This window comes from Labrus bergylta, chromosome 10 (genome assembly GCF_963930695.1).
Source record: "Labrus bergylta chromosome 10, fLabBer1.1, whole genome shotgun sequence".
NCBI classification, from domain to species: domain Eukaryota; kingdom Metazoa; phylum Chordata; class Actinopteri; order Labriformes; family Labridae; genus Labrus; species Labrus bergylta.
Genome location: NC_089204.1, coordinates 15,186,614 through 15,208,172, shown reverse-complemented (window position 1 = coordinate 15,208,172; position 21,559 = coordinate 15,186,614). Strand labels below are relative to the sequence as shown.

The 21,559-nt window shown below is 38.8% G+C and overlaps 1 protein-coding gene across 1 annotated transcript in view; it reads right to left on the bottom strand.

Moving 5' to 3' along the window:
- LOC109995838 (contactin-associated protein-like 4) overlaps positions 1-21,559 on the bottom strand; it is a 63,125-nt gene that overhangs the window by 20,637 nt on the left and 20,929 nt on the right. Inside the window, exons 2-10 of the mRNA XM_065959811.1 lie at positions 20,058-20,168; positions 11,397-11,590; positions 8,499-8,646; positions 6,227-6,430; positions 2,839-3,014; positions 2,582-2,728; positions 1,162-1,429; positions 309-458; positions 30-201 (exon numbers count right to left, since the gene is read on the bottom strand). Of these exons, the coding sequence (XP_065815883.1) occupies positions 30-201; positions 309-458; positions 1,162-1,429; positions 2,582-2,728; positions 2,839-3,014; positions 6,227-6,430; positions 8,499-8,646; positions 11,397-11,590; positions 20,058-20,168 (1,570 nt within the window). The remainder of the gene's footprint in view (positions 1-29; positions 202-308; positions 459-1,161; positions 1,430-2,581; positions 2,729-2,838; positions 3,015-6,226; positions 6,431-8,498; positions 8,647-11,396; positions 11,591-20,057; positions 20,169-21,559) is intronic.

Below are 21,559 nucleotides of genomic sequence, written 5' to 3'. Positions count from 1 at the left end.
CGTAGATATTCCAAAGGCTTTGCTCTGACCTGTCGATGATGCCACACATGTCAATCTGCAGGTGACTGTAGTTTCCCATCATCCTCCGCTGCACCATGATCAAATCCACAGGTTTGTTGTCGACAGTCAGTAGACGCATACATCCCTGGAACGTCTTGTAGGGGTTCACACACAGCTGGCTGCTCCCTTCAGGAGGACAACCTGCAGAGGACAGGAAACAAATCAGTCAACTAATCAAACAACAGAGGTAACCGTGACGACCACTCTTGACAGTCAGAATAATGCATGTGAATTTTTACGTGTCGTACCTCCAAAGAAAATTTGACCCCCTGCGGTGATAAGGAATGAAGGACTGGCGTGGGCAGTGGCTCCTTCATCTCCGTCTACAGTGACAGTCAGATGTCCTCGTCTGGAGATCAGCTCCACAGAGTGCCACTGACCATCACTCAGTGCTGAACCTAATGACACAGATACATTACGTTGTGCACAAAGATACACGTGTTGACGACATTTTAACATCAGAAAGTTTAGGACTGCAAATATTGCTTATTTACTACTGCAGGGAGATTCTCTATGTTGCTTGAGCAATCGATAAATGGTGATTAAACTTGACCCTAATAGGTCTAACAACTATGTGAGGCCACAGCAAACTTTTCTACTTTTTCACGTATAACCAGTGCTCATGGATAAGGGACTTCAGCCTTTGACAAGCTTTTCTATGCATTTCGATGTTTACAGTCTCAGCAACTTGAGAAGTAGGATTGGAGTCAATGTTTAGAGATGAGAAGTCTAAAAGCTGACTGTTAGCTGGACTGTCATGACAACAGATGTCTGTTTAAACACATTCATTCAAGCTCAATCTTTGTTAGATGATTGCCACTGGACTCGGAGGTTGTTTTACAGTGGACGCGTCCTTCTCTCTTTGCTCTTCAAACTGATAATTTTCCTTCATACACCCAAAAGCAGCTGAAATGCTAGTAGAAAGTACTACTAACAAACGCAAAACAAGAACCATTATGATACCATAGTTTGGTCCATATGGTGCCTTCAGATTCCAAATGAATATGCAGAGTCTGTTAAAAGAGACCAAAACCCACACCAATGGAGGCAATAGCATTGGAAATATTCTGATTGAAGTGTGAAGCTTAAGGTCAAACTGACCTACATCTAGCTCCAATGGCGCCCTGCCAGCTTTGTGGATCTGCAGATGGAGCGTTGCTTTGCTCAGGTACAACCAGACTGCGCCCCCTTGCTTTGTGAGTTCAAAGGTCAGCAGCAGGCCCGCCTTGTTCCACGTCCTAAACTGAAGCTTCACAGACACGCCAATCGATGATGGTTCCGTCAAACCTGGCAACCACAGGACGCTATGGGGACTGGTAAACGTCACAGCAACAGAAAGAGGTTCAGTGCAGGAAAAGGTCACATCACCCTGAGACAGATGAAAGAGAAGAGAGGAGGGAGTATGCAGATGGAGTAAGCACTTTAGCAAAAGTGGGGAAACACAAAACGATGTAATTTTAATTCATTTTTAAGGCTGTTCCCCGTTGCAGAAGTTGTCATTACCGTAGCTAATTAAAAAGCATGAATGCATAACCATGATGTTGATATCCAGACTTTAAATACGCAGCTGCAACATCTTACTGTAGGTCATAAAGTAAGAGCAGAAAGGGAAAAAAAGAAAAGAGACTTTGATCAGTTGGTCGCTGAGCAAGGCACCGAACCCCCAACGACTCTGGTGCGGTTCCTGCGTAGCAGTGTGTAGCAGCCCCACTCTGACCACTCTCCACTAATACATGTCCACAGGTCCTGTTTGTTCATGCATGTGATTCGGGCGTGAGTGTGAGAAGCATGTCTCTCAATAACGGAGTGTAAACCAGAATCTCCCTCAGGGATTAATTAATTTTTAAATTTAAATAAAAAATCAAGGGTGTAAATAATTGTGTAGGTCCCATTGCCAGTGCCATGTGAAAAAAACATGTGCTCCTCGACATCATCCAAGTTACCTTTCAAAACAAAGTGCCATTACAACCAGGTCTTTAGGCAGGACTTTACGCCTACCATGAGCTGTAGCTGTGAGATATCATTTCAGCTGGACATCACGTTAAATGTAAGTAGTATGTAAACTTCATCCTGAATTGCGTGTGCATGGATCGTGTCCCATTGAATCTCAACAGGACTCTTCTCATTAGCCTGCATCACTATATAATGCTTTAACTGCGTCACAAAGAGCTTTTCCATTTGATCAAGTGTCTGTGTGTTGCATACTCCTCTGGAGATAGAAACCCAATGGGGACAGAGATATCTCTGCTGGTTTCCCTGGCAGAGAATGCACTCCAATTGCAACCACTCAAAACTAAAATTGTATAATATTGTATAACTACTTTAACAAGCTAAATGTCAGACCAATTTATGTTGTGCTTACTATAGAGCATGCATGCGTTTGCTCATGCACTCCAACATTTTTGTCAAAATATTTGTACTTTTTTCCTGATCAAATTTCTGCGTTGACAGCGCAGATGTCCTAATGTAGCCTGTAACCACACAAACAAGCTTCTCATCAGCACACTGTGAGCCAGTTTACCTTCACTGTGACCCGCTGGTCTTTCTGTTTGGCGAGGTCTATCAGGTTCACGCCGTTGTAAACAAGATTTTCCAAACAGCCATGAAAGTTTCTGTGTGACCCGACTGACCTCCGAGAGCCGAGAACCTGCTCTGCTCCCACACTCATCTGTGCAGGGAAACAAACATGAGCACAAATACAACTCGAGTTGATTTGATGGCAAGTGAATGTTTTTGAAACTTTGCGTGCCTTTTACACCTACACAGACACAAACCCACCTGGTCATGATCCCAGTGGGTTAATCTTTGAGGGATCTGCACCCACAGTGTGCTTTTATCTATGGTGAGGTTTAGGTGAGTGCTGTGATGCTCCACTGCGAGGTGGTGCCAGTGTTGGTCGTCTAACAGGCTGCCAAGAGACACCAGATGCTGGCTGTCTGCTGAAGAACTCCTGCCTGGGGTGCAAGAAACGGAAAGAGTAAGAAAACATATGAAGTTGCTGAATTTACTTTCTCATAACTGTAATCTTGATATCAGAGCTGCATTATGATCCTTGTCGAAATTCTGTCTTTTGTTACTTTTAAAAGTGCCTTTTCAACTTTGCAACTCAGGGAAGGATATCTACAGTAAAATATCTTTGTATTTTCCTCAGCGTAATCGGAAATGCATCCTTCCTTTCTCTAAATCCTTGTCTGTGTGTACACAGTTTACTCCTCACAAACGGGCAGTAACAGCTGTTTCTTTACTGGTTCAGTAGTGGCACTGTTTTCTGTAGGGGATCACATCCTAGAACCATCAAAAGAAATCTACATCTACCACTGAGAAAAAGCAGGAAAGGTCAGCGATAATGCATAATTAACGCTCAAGGGTGCAGAAAAAAGGATGCAAAGGCATGAATAAATGACTAAGGATATGTGTCTGGTTTGATACATTCCCTGTGTTAGCAGGGAGCAGAGTTTCTTCTGAGAAACAGAGGTGAGGATGGAGCTAAGTGCACGCAGTCATTAATATTAATAAGACATTTTTTTAATGGAGATAATGAAGTCTGTGTGAAGAACAAATAAAAGGAGAAAGATAAAGAGTGATGAGAGAGCAAGACATTCAAGGGTTCAGTCATTAATCATCATTGACCTGACAGATGTCGAAGCAGAGACACTGAGAGAGGAGGAGACAGACAGAGACGGAAACCAAGTGAAAAGAAGTAAATGTCTTCAGATTCTTTTATTGCACAACAATTCTGTCTATTACCAACCTGCTGTGCTGGGATTAACTAGAAAAGCTAATATGTTAAAAACAAGACATTCACCTTGGAGACATGTATGGTGTACCTTGAGAAATTGTGACCTTTTCCAAACCTAAACAATATTTTTGATACCTTAACATATCCAAGTCAAATAAATGCAGGACAATTTAATCCTCAAATTCTATGCAGCTAATCAGTGTGGGTCAAACATGGCATCTGTGTAAGTGGAGCAAGTAAAATAAAAACATCACGGAGAAAAGCTAATCTGTTTATCTACAGCTCTGTTAGACTGAACACAGCAGGGAAACAGTCCTATAAATCAGCAAGGATTGAGGAGAACAACATTGTTTGTCAATACTATTGAACACGGCAAACAGCTCACAATCTATGAGACAACTGAGCTCATTCAATGATGAGTCATTCAATGGGTCAATGACTCATTCTGTAACCAGAATGAGTCATTGACCCAGCATCTGCTTTTTTAATCTACTGTAGACAGGGGATCAAACACATACACACTTCAGATTTAATAAAGCTTATTTGACTGCTAAAAACAGCCTCTGTGGCTGATGATTGATAATGTAATCATTTCAATTTTGTAGGAAAATATTAATGTAAAAAAACAAACAAAATGTCCTTTTTGAGTCCAGCACATAGATAAACTATATGCTCTTTCAGTCCCTTTCATCTGCCTCATTTATGCACAACTGTAATTCCCATTATCGACTTAAATAAATAGCTTTACATCTTTAATGGAACTCAGAGAAAATAAAACACAATAATAGACAACATAATGTAGTAAAGCATTTCTGTCATTCAGGCAAACTGTAGTGCAAAGGAATTTGCACTACAGGCTAACTGTGCAAAGGAATGTTATATATATATATATATAGATATTTGTTGTGCAAAATTGTAACCTGTCCTCTCTGAAACTTTCAGCTAGAAGGCACACGATCAGTGAACATTTAATGCCAGTATATTTACTTTCACAAAATATTCCAGAAAGAAACAGAGATTAATAATAAGCCATGGGCTACAGAACAGTACAGACACATTGTCATTTATATATAAATGTGGGGGCAATGCTTGGGAGAAAGAGAGAATTTAAGAAGCCAGTGTATTAATTTAGACAGTTTGAGTGTCTTCTGTCACTCCTGCTGAAGGTTACTATGGGGCAGGCATAAGGAGGGGACAAAATGGCGTAGTATGTTTTGGACTGGAGCAGCACGCACTGATGAGACTCAAATGCAAAACTTTTGCCTTTTTCTTTAATCAAACTTAGGGAACGCTGAACTTTTGTACGTTAAGAAAAACTTAATTTTAATTCCTTAAAACAGATTTTTCAGCATTCGAAACTTCACTAGCTAGATAGTTATCGTTTTGGATATTATCTAAAAAGTAAATGTTAATCAGTCCTGCTTCAGTAAGGTCATTTATGGGATTTTCTTTATCTGCTAAACTGAGGCATCAATGGCCAAGCAGTATAAACCAACAAATCGTTTCTCTAAAAAATCTAAAATTTCAAGATTTTAAATAAATCTAACATTAAAGTCAATATCTATAGATTAAGAATAAATAAATCAAACCTGGATGAGTATAGAGCGGATATTTGGTGTTTAGGCACTTAATTAATCATTTCCCACAACCATCACACCAAGCTGAGCAAAGCAGAGAAAAAAGAACAACATAAAAACTTTAACCCAACAACCCCATAAAAACACAGAGGCATAAACCAGCTGTTCTACTGCCTCAGCTGCAAGGTCAAACCAAGATCTTTAGAGAAGAGAATAAGAGAATACTAGTTCTACTCCAATGCCTGTGAGTATGTTTATTTATAATTGCTTGTCCTACTCGTAGGTACTTTATTATCATGTAAATCAACATTCAAAAAATATATACAGTATATGTGAAACAACACTGAAAGACTTTTAGTGTCTAGTATGTCAAGTAAAAGAAAAAATGGATCCTTGATTGCCCTGGATTGTGTCCCCTTAATCTCTCTGAGATGCTTTTGTTTCAAACCTGATGCCTCTTTTTATTTATAGGCTTCCTTTTAAAAATAGTTGCATAATTTATTTTAATTTTTTTTGAAGACTTATGAAATCTCAGTCCTGACCTGAAGAGAGAAAAACATTTATTTAGGATGAGTAATAGAGCACTTTACAAGTCATCTCAACTCCATGCATGTGCAAACTCTGCAGAACACCCGATTTAATACTACACAGCTCAACCACAGCAAACAAGTTTACATATGCACCTACACGCAGTAAACACTTGGCACTGTGACATAGTCTTTTGAATCTCTACCAAGGATAAATCATAAAAATCCAGCTACCAGGTTTCTTTAATTTCTTGCAGCACCAGCCTGATTTAGAGCTGTCAGTCTGTCATGACATCATGTGCACAAGGATTTAACAGTCTCACCTTGTCTGAGGAGCAGGAGGAGCTTTCCTTTCTCTAACTCGAGCGTGAGGCTGTGCTCGCTCTGTCCCTCTGCATGAAGCAGTATCCCAGAATTCTTCAGGGTTTTAAATGTCACAGAAATGCTCTCCCTCGTCATCTGTCTCGGTCGGGGAGTCAACCTGAAGAGAAGGCTGTTGTGACCATCGAAGCTCACCACGTCAGAGTCTGAAAAACAACAAACCAAAGTTTCACTATTGATATTATTTATAACAAAACATTTCTTAACTGTCCCATGACTCTGCTTGTTTTTCGATATTATTCTAAACAGAAAAAAATGAAAAAGTGTGACATGCTATAACATATCTAAAGACATTAAACCATTACTGCTGTGTTTGGATCTATGGTTGTCATAATACATGACCGGAAGTATTGTTTCTTTAACTTTTGAAGGTTTTCTGGTTTTAAGACTTTTTAAAAACAAATTATGAACAATAATAAAAAATTTCAAGAAGAAAAACCTTTCTAATTCATTTAAAAAAGGGTATTTATTATTTTTATTTCATTTAATCTCTATTATATGTTTAGTATACAATGTATTTTGACATTTGACACAGACTACGTGGCTGTGTAAGTGATTCAAAAGAAAACAAAATGTGGAAACTTTATTGAAAGCGAGTATTTGAACTTATTTTTGAACAAGTGAAGCAGATTAAAGACTACCAAGCATCTTTCATGTTACTCTGAATTAATTGATACAGCAGCACAGCATGTTCATAAAAATCTCACGCCTACAGTGTCGCTATCCAAGCATCAAATTAGAAACGTCAGCTCAGATACATCAACTGCATCCAGTGAATTTCAGCCTGTGTTGCAGGAAGCAACAATGAAGAAGTGACTCTGAATGAAGGGTAAAAAAAACAGAAGTACGTTTACTCTTCCTTACTATGAAACAATTATGATATGTAAGCATCATAACAGTCAGTGAGTCCAGTTTCTTATAGCTGGGAGCCAGTTTTATCCATCTGTTCTAAACCAACAGATAAACACACAAACACATAGTTCACTTCGTCAACCTCAAATCAACTTTCATAGATAATTCAGCCCAAAACAAAGTGTTTCAAAGTAACATTTGATTTTTTTAAATGACAGGGGTTCTATTATTTGGGTTGTTTTACTCCCTTCATGTTTGGATATGAAAATGTTATTTTATTTTATTTTATTTTTTCAACCAATGTTTTGTTAATTGTGACCTGCCTAATTTTGATCCTTACTTTCCCCTTTCAATTAACAGTATTGTCATTTCCTCATGGCCTTTCTCTACATTTCTATTTGACATTGTTTTATTCTACAGGACAAGAAACACAATTATTTGAAGGCAAAGAATAATTAATAATATTTCAAATCAGGTCTGACTTTTTACTAAATTTTCCATTTACATTCATGTACATCAAACAATGAATTCAATTCAATTCAAAAACGTCATTTGTCCCCTGGGGGGCAATTTAAAGGCACACAGAGCAGTAGATTAGCGACAGTGCAGGTAGACCACTCATTGCCCATTCCTCACCTGTTTCGCAACCCTGCTGCTCATTCCTAATCAAACCCTACATGCTGCCTCCTCCCCATCTGCTGTTTTATCTGTGTGTAGGCTGATGTGTTTAATCCTTCTTTAATGAACATTTTGGCACATTAAAAACTTCAGTATGACAAACTTATATTGAAAGAAGTCTTTACGTTTGGGTTAGGTTGGCGGTTCAGTCTTTCTGTATTGTGAAGTTGTACTAAAATGATGATGGATTAATGGTTGAGTTGCTTCAATGCTTAAATTCATAAAAAATAAACAGTGACATTACGGTTGACGCCAAAAGAAAGGAGAAACCAGAAGCATGCTCTATGTCACCCTCTGCTCCTTTGTGTCAGCCATAGCAGCAGATTAGAAATGCTAAATGATACGGATGAATGAGAGAAGAAAAATTAGGTCATTGTCGTAAAATTGCATGAATGTCATCCGGTTAATGAAAATACCACATTGTATAATGATTAGTCTAAACTTTTTCCAGAAAGTAGACTCAGGAGAAGTTAGACTCTTAATTCAATCTGACCTCAGACAAGTTATTTGAACTTCTTCTGGATGTCAAATGATTTCTTCTCAAACTAGTTCATCCAGAACAGCCTGAATTGTTTTGGTTAATCATTTAACGATTTAAAATATACATTTGCATTCAGTGTCATCTATACTGCCGCTTTCACAATTATTACAGTCTGAGATTTAAAAAAAGGACCCCAAACTTACTGTAAGGACATCCGTAGGTCTCCAGTCTGAGTCCAATCCGCCCATTGCGATTCCAGTCCAGAGGGATCAGGCGGATGTACCGAGAGATCACTTGGTGCTGGAGCTTATGCTGAACCACACTGTCTGCGTTATTGTTACCTGGAATGGCCTAAAACAAAACAAAAAAACACACACACCCGAAGCAGCAGGTCAGCTGGGTTTTCCATTCTTTCTTGACACCAAGGTAACTTCAAGTCTACTCCTGAATAACCAAGCAGGCTCCTGTGAGAAGTGATGTGACTGTTTGACTCCTATTTGACAAGCACTGGTCTCAGTTTGATATGTTTCACACATTTTGGTAAACACTTCCATAGAGAATTTCTTCTTTTTTTTTTACAACTCTGTGACTCAGCAATTCTTTGTGAATATAATTCTCTTCTGAAATTCTGAAAGTCATACATGGCTGGGACATTAGGCCATTCGACTAGGACCTCAGATCAGACAAGACAACCTGCTGAATTTAAGCATATTACTAAGCGGAGGAAAAGAAACTTCTTTAACTGCCCTAGTTTAACTAAACCAATAAAGGTGAACGTGTTCTATATCCATTACCTCAGCCTCGAACGTCTGCTTTTGGTCTTCACTTTCTTGCGGCACATAAGAGGCCATATTTGAATTTCAAGATGATGATCATAATCTTCTTCTGTCCTTTTGAGAAATCTCTGCTAAACTTCCGCTATCTTTTACCTCCATTACCACAGAAGAAACTATATTCCCTGATTATGAGAACATATATTCCCAACACCATCTGCTCTTTTACACCTTTGTGGTGGAAGTGAAAAGAGAAAAAAGTGGAGGAGAGAAGATGAGAGAAGAGGGGGAAATTAAAGAACGAGAGAGCATTAGTCAGCTTTGCAAAGCCTGGCCTCTAAGCTCACAAGAAAGAGATGTCCTGGAGGACTTGTGACCAATGAAGCAGCTCAGACTCTGTTCCTCGAAAGCCATAATAAAGTTGGCTGACTAATATGTTGAGCTCAGGAGCAACTTTTGAGACATGCTGCGGATTTATCCTGATTCATCCTGGGGGGTGAAATCAACAAGCTTTTAAGCCGCGAGAAGCCCTTTTCTGCTCCTTCTTTTTGTGAAGAAGCCTCAGTCTGACATTAGCTTAACCTTCCCTGTGATTCTTATTTTTCAAGATCAACTTTAAATTGATGCTGCTTCTCACTACAACATTGTAAAAGAGAGAGTTTTCAGTCTACGGCAAGATAATGCTTGACTGCCTCTACCTACAATGCGTAATGAGGTTAACAGAGCGGGCGAGAGAGCCTCTAGGTGAAAAAATATGATGAGAACAAGGGAGCTGTATGAGAAAATGAGATGCTTATTCCTTTGAATTTGATTAATTGGATGGATTTCCTTGAGATACAGCTTGAATTTTTGACCGGGCATAGTGCACAGTGGAGGAGCATGTCTGGGAAGATGTGCAGTGATGTGCCCGCTGTCTCACTTAAGTTAATATGGTTTAGTTATCCCTTCTGATAAACCAAACTCACTTTAAAAGAGGAGAGAACTTATGACAACTGGTAATCCACCCATTCACTATCTATAGAGCTTGTACTCTTCAGTGTAGCAGGTTGGGGCCGGAGCCGATCCCAGCTGTCCTTGGGTGAGAGGCGGGGTACGCCCAGGACCAATCCCCAGTCAATCACATGGCTGACATACAGAGACAAACAGTCACACTCACGTGGCCAATGAAGAGTCACAATTTAAACTAAGGAGCATGTCTTTGGTTTTGTGCGATGAAGTCGGACTAACCAGAGAAAAACACATGCATGTAGGCGTGAACATTCTCCACACAAAGACCCCTGTATGACGAGGATTCAAACACTGAACTTTCTTGCTCTAAGCGGTGACAGTCCTGACCATTGTACCATGTGGCAGACATCGTTTTAATGTCTGTGTTTGGTGATAAAAAAATGTGAATGTGTAAATTGTATGGTCACATTGTAAACTGCTGCCCCCAGGAAGAATAGCTTCTCGCTAAGTTGAAGCTAATGGGGATCCAAAAAAAGAAACAAACAACTCATCAGATCATTGGATGGGTTGTTCTTGCGGACCATTCTTCTTTTTTTCAGGGCCCTTAGAACTAACTCTTTAACCAGTGTTTAATTCTGTCCAACATTTCAAATAATCCTGCTTTCAGTGAGGATGTAGTAAAAATCTTTGTTATTTCTCCATGAATTGCAATTTTTATAAAATTCTAGTTTGTGATTTTTAAGTAAACTGATGAGATCATTGTTAAAACAGCGGACATATCCTCTGAGTTGTAAAAAATGTAAACAATGTGGAGGTTATTTAAAACGTGCCTTCTTTTAAATGGTCAAGAGGGGTTGACTGTGGGCAAAAAACGAGGCCTGAGTGCATATTCACTGAAGGATTTTGAGGCTGACAGACGATCTAAAAGTCAAAACACATAAAGGGTTAAGTACACCCCTGACTGCATTTCAGGGCAAATAGCGTTTGTTGGGAATGGTACCAAAATAACCGATCCATTCAGACCTTCCTCATTCAGGCAGGCAGGGTTCAAATCCACTTTCCAGGATATGTTATTCAAATGTTTTGGTGCCTCCAGCGTCAAAGCGTGGCACTGTTTTAGATTCTGTATCACATTGGTCGTGCCATCAGTGCAGTTCATCGCTTTCTTGTGATGTTTGCGCTTCTCCGTTTCTGCTCATCTCTTGTCTACACTATCACTCAAGATGCAAACCTCAGCAACTGATGTAGAAGATTGAAGCCTCTGCTGGTGTATTGCAATGTTTTCATTTGATTCATACATTGTTTATTTCTAAGAGTATTACAAGGTATTGTTAAATACTTATTAAAGGTAAGTTTAAAGTTTAAATAACATGCACTCACCCCTATACTGTCCTCCTGTCGATACTGTTTCCAGTTGTGCCCTGTGTCGCTGAACATAAGCAAGTAGGCCGTCAGCCAATCAGAGCTGCCATAGCGACCCTGCGTAGCAACAGCAGTGATTTGTGTCCGTTCACCGAGGTCTACCTCCAACCACTGATCTCTGTCTAAATCCAGAGGAGACCAACCCCCGGCTCCTGGAAGAAGAAAGAAATACCTCATTGTCATCAAAAGAAGTGTCTTTTTCTCATCATAAACATGTAGAAACAAATGTATTTTACTGCTAACCATGACAGATATTATGCTATTTAAAAAGAACCATCAATTTATTTTTTAAATCAGCAAATGCACATCCATACAGAGTTTTTAGTAATCTATTAGAAAATCGTATTAAACTGATTACATCAGATACAGACTTTTCCCGATGGAGATAGAATTGTCTCAAAAAGATTTATACATATCGAAATGATATGTATAAATATGCATACATTTATAAATATACAAATACAAATATACAAATGTGACATACAAATAAATCAACTAATTTGTATATATATTTTCGAGATTTGAAAATAAATATGCTTGACTTTGTGTGTGGATTCTGCATTTGTGGATCGCTTTTAGGCTTTTCTCTCTCCATATTTCCCCAGTTTAAAATCCCTGAGTGCAAAACCTTTATCAACATATTTCTTTGATGTTTAATTTGGAAGAGCCATAACAGTTTCATCAGTAGCTTTAGGACTGTTGTGCATAATAAAAGCTGCAGCTGTGCCATTTCTGGTCAACACTGCAATCCTTATACAATATTAAAGTGGCCAGTTCACAGCAGACCTTCGTATAATCTGAGCACCAGGGCAGGGGAACATATGAAGACACACTGAATAATTAAAAAAAACTGAAGCTGTGTGAGTGCTAAGCTACACCAAAGTAACATTTTGCTGACAGAGAACCACACAGCATGAATTAATTTTGCTTTCGCATGCATTTTGACTTTTATGACAAAATGCACTCTCTGAACACCATGACCCTTTCCCTGATCAGCATTTGTGGTTCTTTTCATTAAGACTTTTAAGTTTTTTTTAGTTTTTTTAAGTGTGGACTTTCCCTCACTTTGAACGTACTTGTATGTTAAATCTTCATCTTTCACTTTTTTCCAAGCTGTATTTGATGTCTCAAACAAATTAAGCAAAGCCTCACTCACGGCAGTTAGTGTAGAGTACAACTTGCAGAAGTGACTCAGATAATATACAATCCAAGAAAATGATTTCAAAATGCAAATATTACACAATGTGTCCAACATTGTAGTTGGACCTACAACACCCAAAAGCAAGTTATTCCAGCAAAAAGACTTGAACTATACATTTTGTTTCCAGGAAAACTTTACAATGCATATGAAATTATCCCTAAAGCATTTTATATACATGGTATACATGGTATTCACTTTTTTGCTCACCAGCCAATGTGGCTAGTAGTTTTCCTAAGTTACTAGCCACTCAGCGTTTTCACTGGCCACAATTTTGTTGTTGGGAAAGCAAAGCTGAGGGAGAAGGAATAGGGAGAGAATCGGGAGTTCAGCGAGAGAAGGGTTAAAAATAGGGAGATTCCCGCTCAAATTGGGAGTGTTGGCTGGTCTGCAGATACCTTTTGAGACAATTACAATTCAACTACTACAATTCAAGAATTTTTTCAACCTGCCAAAGTGGTTAGTGGGAGGGACTGTGTTATACACCACTGCTGAAATCCACCTGCATTTGGTGGGTGTTAGTGTCAAGCCCTGATAGTATCCCTCTTACAGATGGTCATCAGCTTTTTTTTTTTTTTTTTCAGCCAAACTCCATTAAATGAGCATCTTATCCATGTAGCCTCCCTGGATTTCAAAAACACCCTTATACCTAAAAGACAGAACAGTTCAATTGCTGATTTCACCAAATTATACATATTACCGTTGTCCAAACAACATAAAACCATTGGAGAGTATAGCTGCTGTGAAATCGCTGCAGTTTGTTCAAGTTTAGTCACCAACACACTTTGTTATGTTCAAGAAAAGATCATGGTTAGGGATAAAATAAGCATCATATGTTCCATCACATATATTATTTAAATCCTGCTAGGTACTTTTGGTTTACAGATGTACAGCAGTCTCCTGGATGAGAGGCTTGTTTTCCATCCATCCGTCACATCTACTATGAAAGATTTTGAACAGGGCAAGGTAATTCTCCTTTGCACCGTCATAAATATTACAACTACTGGACATCCACACTCAACAGTTAACATTAATACTGAATGCTTTTATAGCTCTTTGCACAGGCGACCTTTACAGCCATACTTTTAGGAAGACAGTTCAATTTGCCCTCCCTTCACCCATATCATCACATTTTTATTACATCTGGACTTATTCTCCTAGTGTCAAGTAGCTCAAGTATAGAGTCTGGCAAAGCACTGTTGGACATAAAAAAACTAAATCTTAAACTAAGTTTGAACCTCAAAGGGTCTTGTAAAGAAAGGACTAAATGTCTTTTGAGAATGGATGCTCACAAAGACCACCTTGATACCTCTTATGTGTTAAGAAGGCTAATAAGGCCATAAATCACACTGATAGAACAAGGGCTGAGACATTTACTGAAATTAAAACTTTCTCTATCCGAAAAAAAGGTGACTGCTCTCCTCTTAGTGACATTGAAGATGAATCTCTATTAATAATGATAACCACATACCATATCAGTGACATTTGTTCTGTCTCTATATTTTCTTTTGTTGCGCCAGTCAGATTGTCAAAAACGTAACAATGTCTGAACAAAGTCATTTTATCACAAACTTTTCAGTTTGGCTTGCTGCCTATTAAACCATGAGATATAGAGGGCGGAATTAAAGCTTACATAAAGTTAAAGATATCCATGTAATTAAAAAACAAAAACATTCACATAGCCAAGTGTTTTTTAACCAGCTTCCTTCCTATTGTAACTCCCCCATTGAATCAATACTACATAAATTGTAGTATTGATTCCCAACTTGGATGACTTACTACAGAACTGTCCAGAGATGAATGTTTTGTACTCAATGGCTGTACTCAAGTATCAGCATGCCCCTATTGAAAGGTGATGAAAAGAATTACCTCTGAAGGTATTTCTTATGACTGTGTGAGAGAGGCAGAACAAAGCCATCCTGTAACACAGAAATGGTCAAGCTGACAGCTTCACTTCGAGTAGACAAATATCAAAAAGGCCTGTCTGCCATTAATAATGCAATGTTGATCTGAGACACAGGCAGGGAGAGAGACAGGGTAGAGACATGGTCAGGGTGATGTGAAAAAAGAGATTGAGTGCTGAAGTAGCATAGTATGAATTGTGGGTGCTGAGAAAAATGGACCATTGGAGATATTTATTTTCTTTGAGGATTTAAACTTCAAAGTATATGTGAAATCTTAATGACTTTGTAGGCAATGTCTTTTTGCCCCTTTCATTAGTCAGGGGTTACACTTTATTTTCTTCAACAAATGCCTTGTCAATTTATATCCCACTGGAAAGCCTGTTATAAATTATGTTATTTAATATTTGAATGGTACTTGGCAATTTATTACATAATATCTGACTGTGCAGGAGCAGAAGCAGAACTGTTGTTATTAGATTTGTGATATGGTGACCATATTACCTTGTTACAAGAATATGAATAATAGAAAATAGTGGAGTCTGGTTTTGCGGAGAAAATCAAGCCAACTCTCTATCATACTATAATTATCCCCGTTATATAATTTCTGGTGAAGATATGAGCATTGTCTAGAAAGCTTAGTCTCATTGTCTTTTCTTCGGAAGTGGCTCTTTTTTCAGGTAAATTAGGGAGAACTATTGTAAGAGAAAATGTTTTTGGAGAGTTTTTCCTCAGTAATATCTTGTTAGTGGGATTGTACCTGTGTGCTTTCTTCCATGTTAGCATTCTAGCTAATGTTAGCTGCAGGGTCTGGATTAAACACAGAAACACAGTTGGTCTGTTTCCTTTTATATGTCATGGGCTATAGTGGTGCATACCATTTGTAATGATACATAAGATATTATAGGGAAGAGCCCTAAAAAAGTCTGCAAGGTTAAAGATTAGATCTGTAAATCCCTCACACTAAATTCTGGGCCTAACAAGGGAATGACCAAGGACACAAGCAGAAAGTTTGAGTTCTATAGTTCGAGTCTGGCCAGAAATTTCTGGAGCAGAAAAACATTTGTATTGGATTTGTATTTTATGGGCGTAAAAAAGAGTAAGTAATGTAAGAGACAAGTTTCTAATTTAAAAGTATACATGTATAGCAAGTTAGCATTGTTAGCAATGTTCTCTGATTGGTTCATTCAATTAAATAGTGCTTCAGTGTGTTTTGGGAGGAGAAGAAGAAAAAAACTCCTGAACAGATCTGTGTTTCCTCAGAGACTCTCTGCTCATTTTGCTGGTAAATTAACTCTGAATGAGGCAGCTCCTCTGAGGATGACTTCAGAAGATGAGAAGTGTTAGCAGCAGCTTAAAGGAGATGAAAATATGCTGAGGTTGGTAATTTATTCAGTTATGTTTCAGAGAAAAGCTTGGAGAGCAGAATTAGAGCAGTTTGCATTTTATACCTTTTGGTATATTGTGGATCCCTTGGGACTTATGTGTTGTGAATTGGATTATTGACTTACTGACTTGGCACATGTCAGATCATTTAAGACAAAACTTTATTGTCCGTTTGCCAAGTCAAGTCATATTTATTTATAAAGCACATTTAAAAACAGCAACAGCTGACCAAAGTGCTGCACAATACATTAAAAAAGAAAAAACAACAAGAGAAATATATACGTATATGTATACATATATAAAGAAAGAATATATAAAGAAAGCAACAAAGGAACCTGAAAGAAACGGTCTATTCAGGACCAGAGGACTCAAATGCTAAAATATAAAAGTATGTCTTGAGACGGGGCTTGAAAGAGTCAGCAGAGGGTGCAGACCTGATTGAATGAGGGAGGCTGTTCCACAGTTTAGGGGCTTTTACTGAAAAAGCCCGATCTCCCTTTAGCTTGAGCCGTGAGCGGGGAACAGCCAGGAGGCCGCATGTCTGATGATCTCAGGCGCCTAGATGAGGTGTACGGTCTGAGGAGGTCGGTAATATAAAGGGGGGCCAGGCCATTCAGGGCTTTAAAAACAAACAACACAATCTTAAAATTGATTCTGAATCATATTGGGAGCCAACGCAGGGACGTTAGGACAGGACTGATATGCTCCCTCTTCTTGGTTCCAGTCAGCAGCCTGCAGACGGGACAGGGACGACTGGCTTATCCCAGTATATAAATTGCAGTAGTCAAGTCGGGATGAAATGAGTGCATGGGTTACTGTCTGTAAGTCACTGAATGAGAGGATAGGTTTTAGCTTGGAAATTGTGCGGAGCTGAAAGAAACTGGATTTGACAACTGTATTTACCTGCCGATCAAATGTAAAGCCTAAGTCGAAGATAAAGCCAAGGTTCCTGGTGTGGGACCTAATGTGGCTGTATAAGTGACTTAAGCTGTTGGAGACCTGTTTGATGATGTCGGGGGGGGGGGGGGGGATTGTCCATGAACAATATTAAAGTGCTCACAGTCCATGTGCAGCCCAGGTCAGGTACATGAATGATTATTGGGAATGTGTGGGGTGTAGTTTTGCCTGCCTCTGCTTTACTGTTTGTTCAGCAGTGATATGGAGTGAGGAATGAAAGAGTGTTTGTACTTGTCCCTCTTACAGTTTGGCACCCTAAATCGCCTCCCAGAGGGCAGGAGCTGATACTCCTCATGTAGGGCATGCAAAAGTTCCAAGGCCATGTTCAAAGCCAGTCTGAGGGGGTGGTTAGTGCAGTTCAGGAGGAAAGAGTGCTCAATACAGTGACCCACCATCTCAGAGTAGATTCCCTATTTCAACAACATTTCCCTCTGACTTCGAACAAAAGTCTTGTTTATCCCATAATTAAAAATGGGGACAAAGCAATTACAGAGGAATCTGTGTTAACAGTAACCTCAGTAAACTATTCTGTAGCATTCTTAACTCTAGAACATTATTATCATATCTCACTGGACAAAATGTCCTATCTAAAAGACAGATGGCTTCTTCAACCAACCATCAAATCAGACCATATCAACACTTTACACACACTAGTCAGAAACCACAGATCTTTTGTTTTGTAGAGCTGAAAAAGGCATTTAATACACTTTGGCAAGATGGACTGTTCTTTCAACTCATTCAGTGTAGCATTGGAGGCAAATTATGTGACTTAATCAAATCAAAGTAATCTACAAATAAATGCTGTATGAAAATAGGAAACAAGAGAACAGAATTCTTTAAACAACAAAGAGTGGTACAGTGTTTCCCATTAATTAATTAGACTGTGGCGGCCCGCCATAGTCTAAGAATGTGTAAATCAGTGTACTTCTTGTGATGAAAGATACAACAGAAAACTCAAAGTACTTGGTCTTTTTAGATTCTCTGATTATCAACTATAAGAACTTTTTTTTTTCCAAGTGCATTTAAAGAACAGTTTACCAAATGTGATGTGTGGCTGCAGTAGCCTACACCCGAATGTGTGATTGTTTTTATGTCCGTTCCCTAAAACGGTCCGTACCTTGTTTACCTCCTGCAGATTGTTACAACTCACAGCCGTTAGGAGCTTTTCAATCGCTGCGCAGGTTTCAGAGGTTTTAAATATAATCAAAGACACTTGATCACCCTGTCAGACAAAGCACATCACAGATGCTAATTCCTGTTCACTACACTGAACAGCTGGGTTAAACTGCCCCTTCCTTCCTATTTCTGTCTTTTTTCATTATTTCCTCATATCTTTGTTTTTCTCTTTTTCTTTTGGGCAGATAAATAACTTATTCCTCTCAGATGTGTCTGATCATCCCTCTCAAGCATCTAATCCTCCTTAGCGTGAATCAGACTCAGATCCGTAAAGCAGGCAGAGCAGGCTGGATGAAGTGAAGAAACAGCAGGTGTGTTTGCTCACAGCCTTTGACATCAAACACAGAGGAAACAGAATCCTGCAGGCTCTGCTTCCTGCCATCTTCCAGGTGGTAAAAATCACTCAGATCTTTTGTTGTGTCAAAAAAAAAGAAGAAAAAATCACATATTACTTCCATTTCATTTCAACTCTTCACGCCAGATCTGGCAAAAAAACGCAGTGTGTTTTCTCTAAGCCTTTGCAACTGAACACTGGGTTTATTTTCTTCTGGTGACAACAAATATGTTTGTGCAGAGTGTGACTGTCAGTGTGTGTGAAGCTAGCTGACACTTGCCTTTGAAGTTGTGTCCTGTGTCCTGCAGACACAGCCACACGACAACTAAAACCAATGGGAACTTCATTTTACAAGCAATTTATCTGCACAACCAGCTAAAACACACGAGGGGGGAAAACAGTAAGACTGAAGTGCAGACTTAAGTTATTGATGTTTAACTGCTAAGTTTTTAATGAGAGTAAGGAGGTGTAAAGATGACATTCTTGAGATAACATCCAGTCTCTTGTTAATCAGTTTAAAAACATGACGTCATTTTGTTCATTAATTTAACTTGAACTAGATAACCTTTCTTTCAGTGTATAATTACACAGTTTGCAATGTCAGTCTCCTGTGTTTAGAAACAGAAGAATCTGTGTGTGACTGAGGTTTGTTTTAGCAATCGAGGAATCAAACTCTAAACTCCATGAGTGATGTTAGTCGAAGGCTATAGAACTTTTAGATGCAGCTGTAAATTGTATAAATCTTGGGAGGAAAAGTGAAATATCCTGAATTGTTAAAATGTCTTGAAGATTAAAACACGGAAAATTACTGATAACCCCCTGAACATTAAACATGCCAAAGGGACATCCCATTGTAGTGTATACTGGCCTCATAGTCTTTGCTCCTCTGGCCTAAAAAACTCTGGTCATCCAAATCCAAAGAAGAAATATGAATTTCTTTAGCTACTTGCTTCTATTATTCTGCACTGCTTTCTTATTTTGTCTGAAAGTAGTTCTTTGCTGTTAAGACACTGGTAGAAAAATGCTAAAGCATTTGGTATTATTACAGGAGATGTAGAGTCAAATGTTAGTTGGAAAGCTGTGGACCTGCAGCGCAAACCCTCTTCTATGGATGCAGTTATTTGAAAAAAACACTTCAGACCCACGTGTGAGAGGTTTCCTTCCCTGGACCTCTCAACACTACACAATAAGGAAGAACACCATGTTTATTCTTGCTGTGAATGGCTTGACCGTGTTCCTCACTCTGAATGCTAAGTTTGGTATATTAAGCTAAATTAATACATTGCGCCAACACAGCAAAGTTGCTGGAGAAACAAAATACTCTGAAACACCCGTTTGTGATTGGCCTAAATTGCATTCAAGTTATTTAAATGGTAAAGAACAGCACTCCAGCTCTACAACTTTGTGGATTTCTAATGTTTACCTGCCAGCTACAGTAATCTCTCGTACTTTGAGTTTAGAATCCTGTCCTCCCTACTTCATGCCCCCTCCTGGTGGTCTTTGGTCTGACTGAAATTTTAAGAAATGTGCAACCTAATAATCATGTTTTTTTTTTGTAATACTGTCAGTAGTGTTGTGAAAAATTTCACAATAAATATCAATTAAACAAAACACATTCGATATAGAGATTAGTCCTATAGATGGTTTGCAGTATTCTTGTCACTCACCTTCTCTGCGGTTCAGTTTAGCGAAGCCTGGCCCATGGCTGCCCGACAACTGAGAGGAGCTTCTGAAGGAGGACGGCAGGAGATTGTGTACCAGCGGGCTATGACACACCGCTGTGAATCATAGAACAGAAGAGAAAGTGCATTTAAACCATCGTATAACTTGTAGGAAATAAGTTACAGCTGTGGACCCTCAGTTTGCTCACGGTAACCATGCTCACTTAGATTCCAGTGAATAGATTTATAGACTCCAATTTCAAAGGACTTACATCAGTTTAGTATAAACAGCTTTTTGACCACGAGGACACCATGCTGAATTAAAAAAAAAAAAACATTTTTTCATGACAGCAGGACCAGGCAGAGTCTGACATTTACCCTCTTGTATTTTTCTCAGATAACATCAAGAGCTTGTAAAAAGAGTCATAGTTGGATGGTCAGCTCAAAGCTTATAGTTAAACAAATGTTTTGTTCATTAATGTTTGCTCTAATTAAAGATTTTGGATCTTTTTTTTAAGTCATAAGGAGTTCTGCAAACTTAACGACCCAGCGGAGCTCGAAAGCTGAATCCCCCTCTGCAATATGGATGTTTTCCATATCACTATATCGCTAGAAGATATCTCTTGGTGAGACTATATTAATGAAGGCTCTGGACTGTCTTTACTTTGTTTAACTGAGATTGTATCCGGCTTGGCCTTGCTACTTTGATATTGAATTTCCGTCAGTCAAGGAAACCTTCACTGAAAGTTTGACTTTGGGTTTCTCTTTCATGAGACTTTGATTTGGCGTCTGTTCTATGTTGTGCGGTATATCCAAAATGCTACATAATTGATTAATGCTGCAGTCACGGGGCAACCCTAAATTAATTTACACACTTGCTTGCGCTAATATTAGCCAGCCACTCCAAAGTAACATCAAGCCGGCTGAGAGGCCTGTGTTAATGTTAGATTAGCATGACTATAGCAACAACTACTCAGTGAGTGACCTGTAACAAACTTTAAGTATAACTTCATTAAAAAGAACGTCAAAGATTGTATTTTCAAGCAGAATAAAACACACATGGCCTATTTTTACGCTAAAACATTGAATTCATTCAAACATGTCAAATAAATCTATGTGAGTCACCTGTTGCTCCACAGCTGTGTACTCTAATTTCACAACCAAGAAATTTCAATCTGAACCAATTTACGCCATTGGCTCATAAGGAAGTGGAACAAGTGGAAGGCGCCAAGTTTGGTAGAGGTGGAGGGGCGTTAAGGTTTCTGAGACTTGAAATGTTATTATAATGGCAGTTTAAGTATTTACTAAGTGAAATGCATTCAGATGTGTTTTTAGCCCTACTGCAGATGTTTTTGTTGTTTGCAGTACAAGTAATACTCTCCTGAGAGTTCATTGATTCCATAGTCTGTTTTGGTTTGAACCAACTCCTATGTGAGAGGAGGCTTGGGGACATTACGGGGAAATGGCACTTGGAGTTGGAGTGGCACAGTGAACCAGAGAGTACAGAG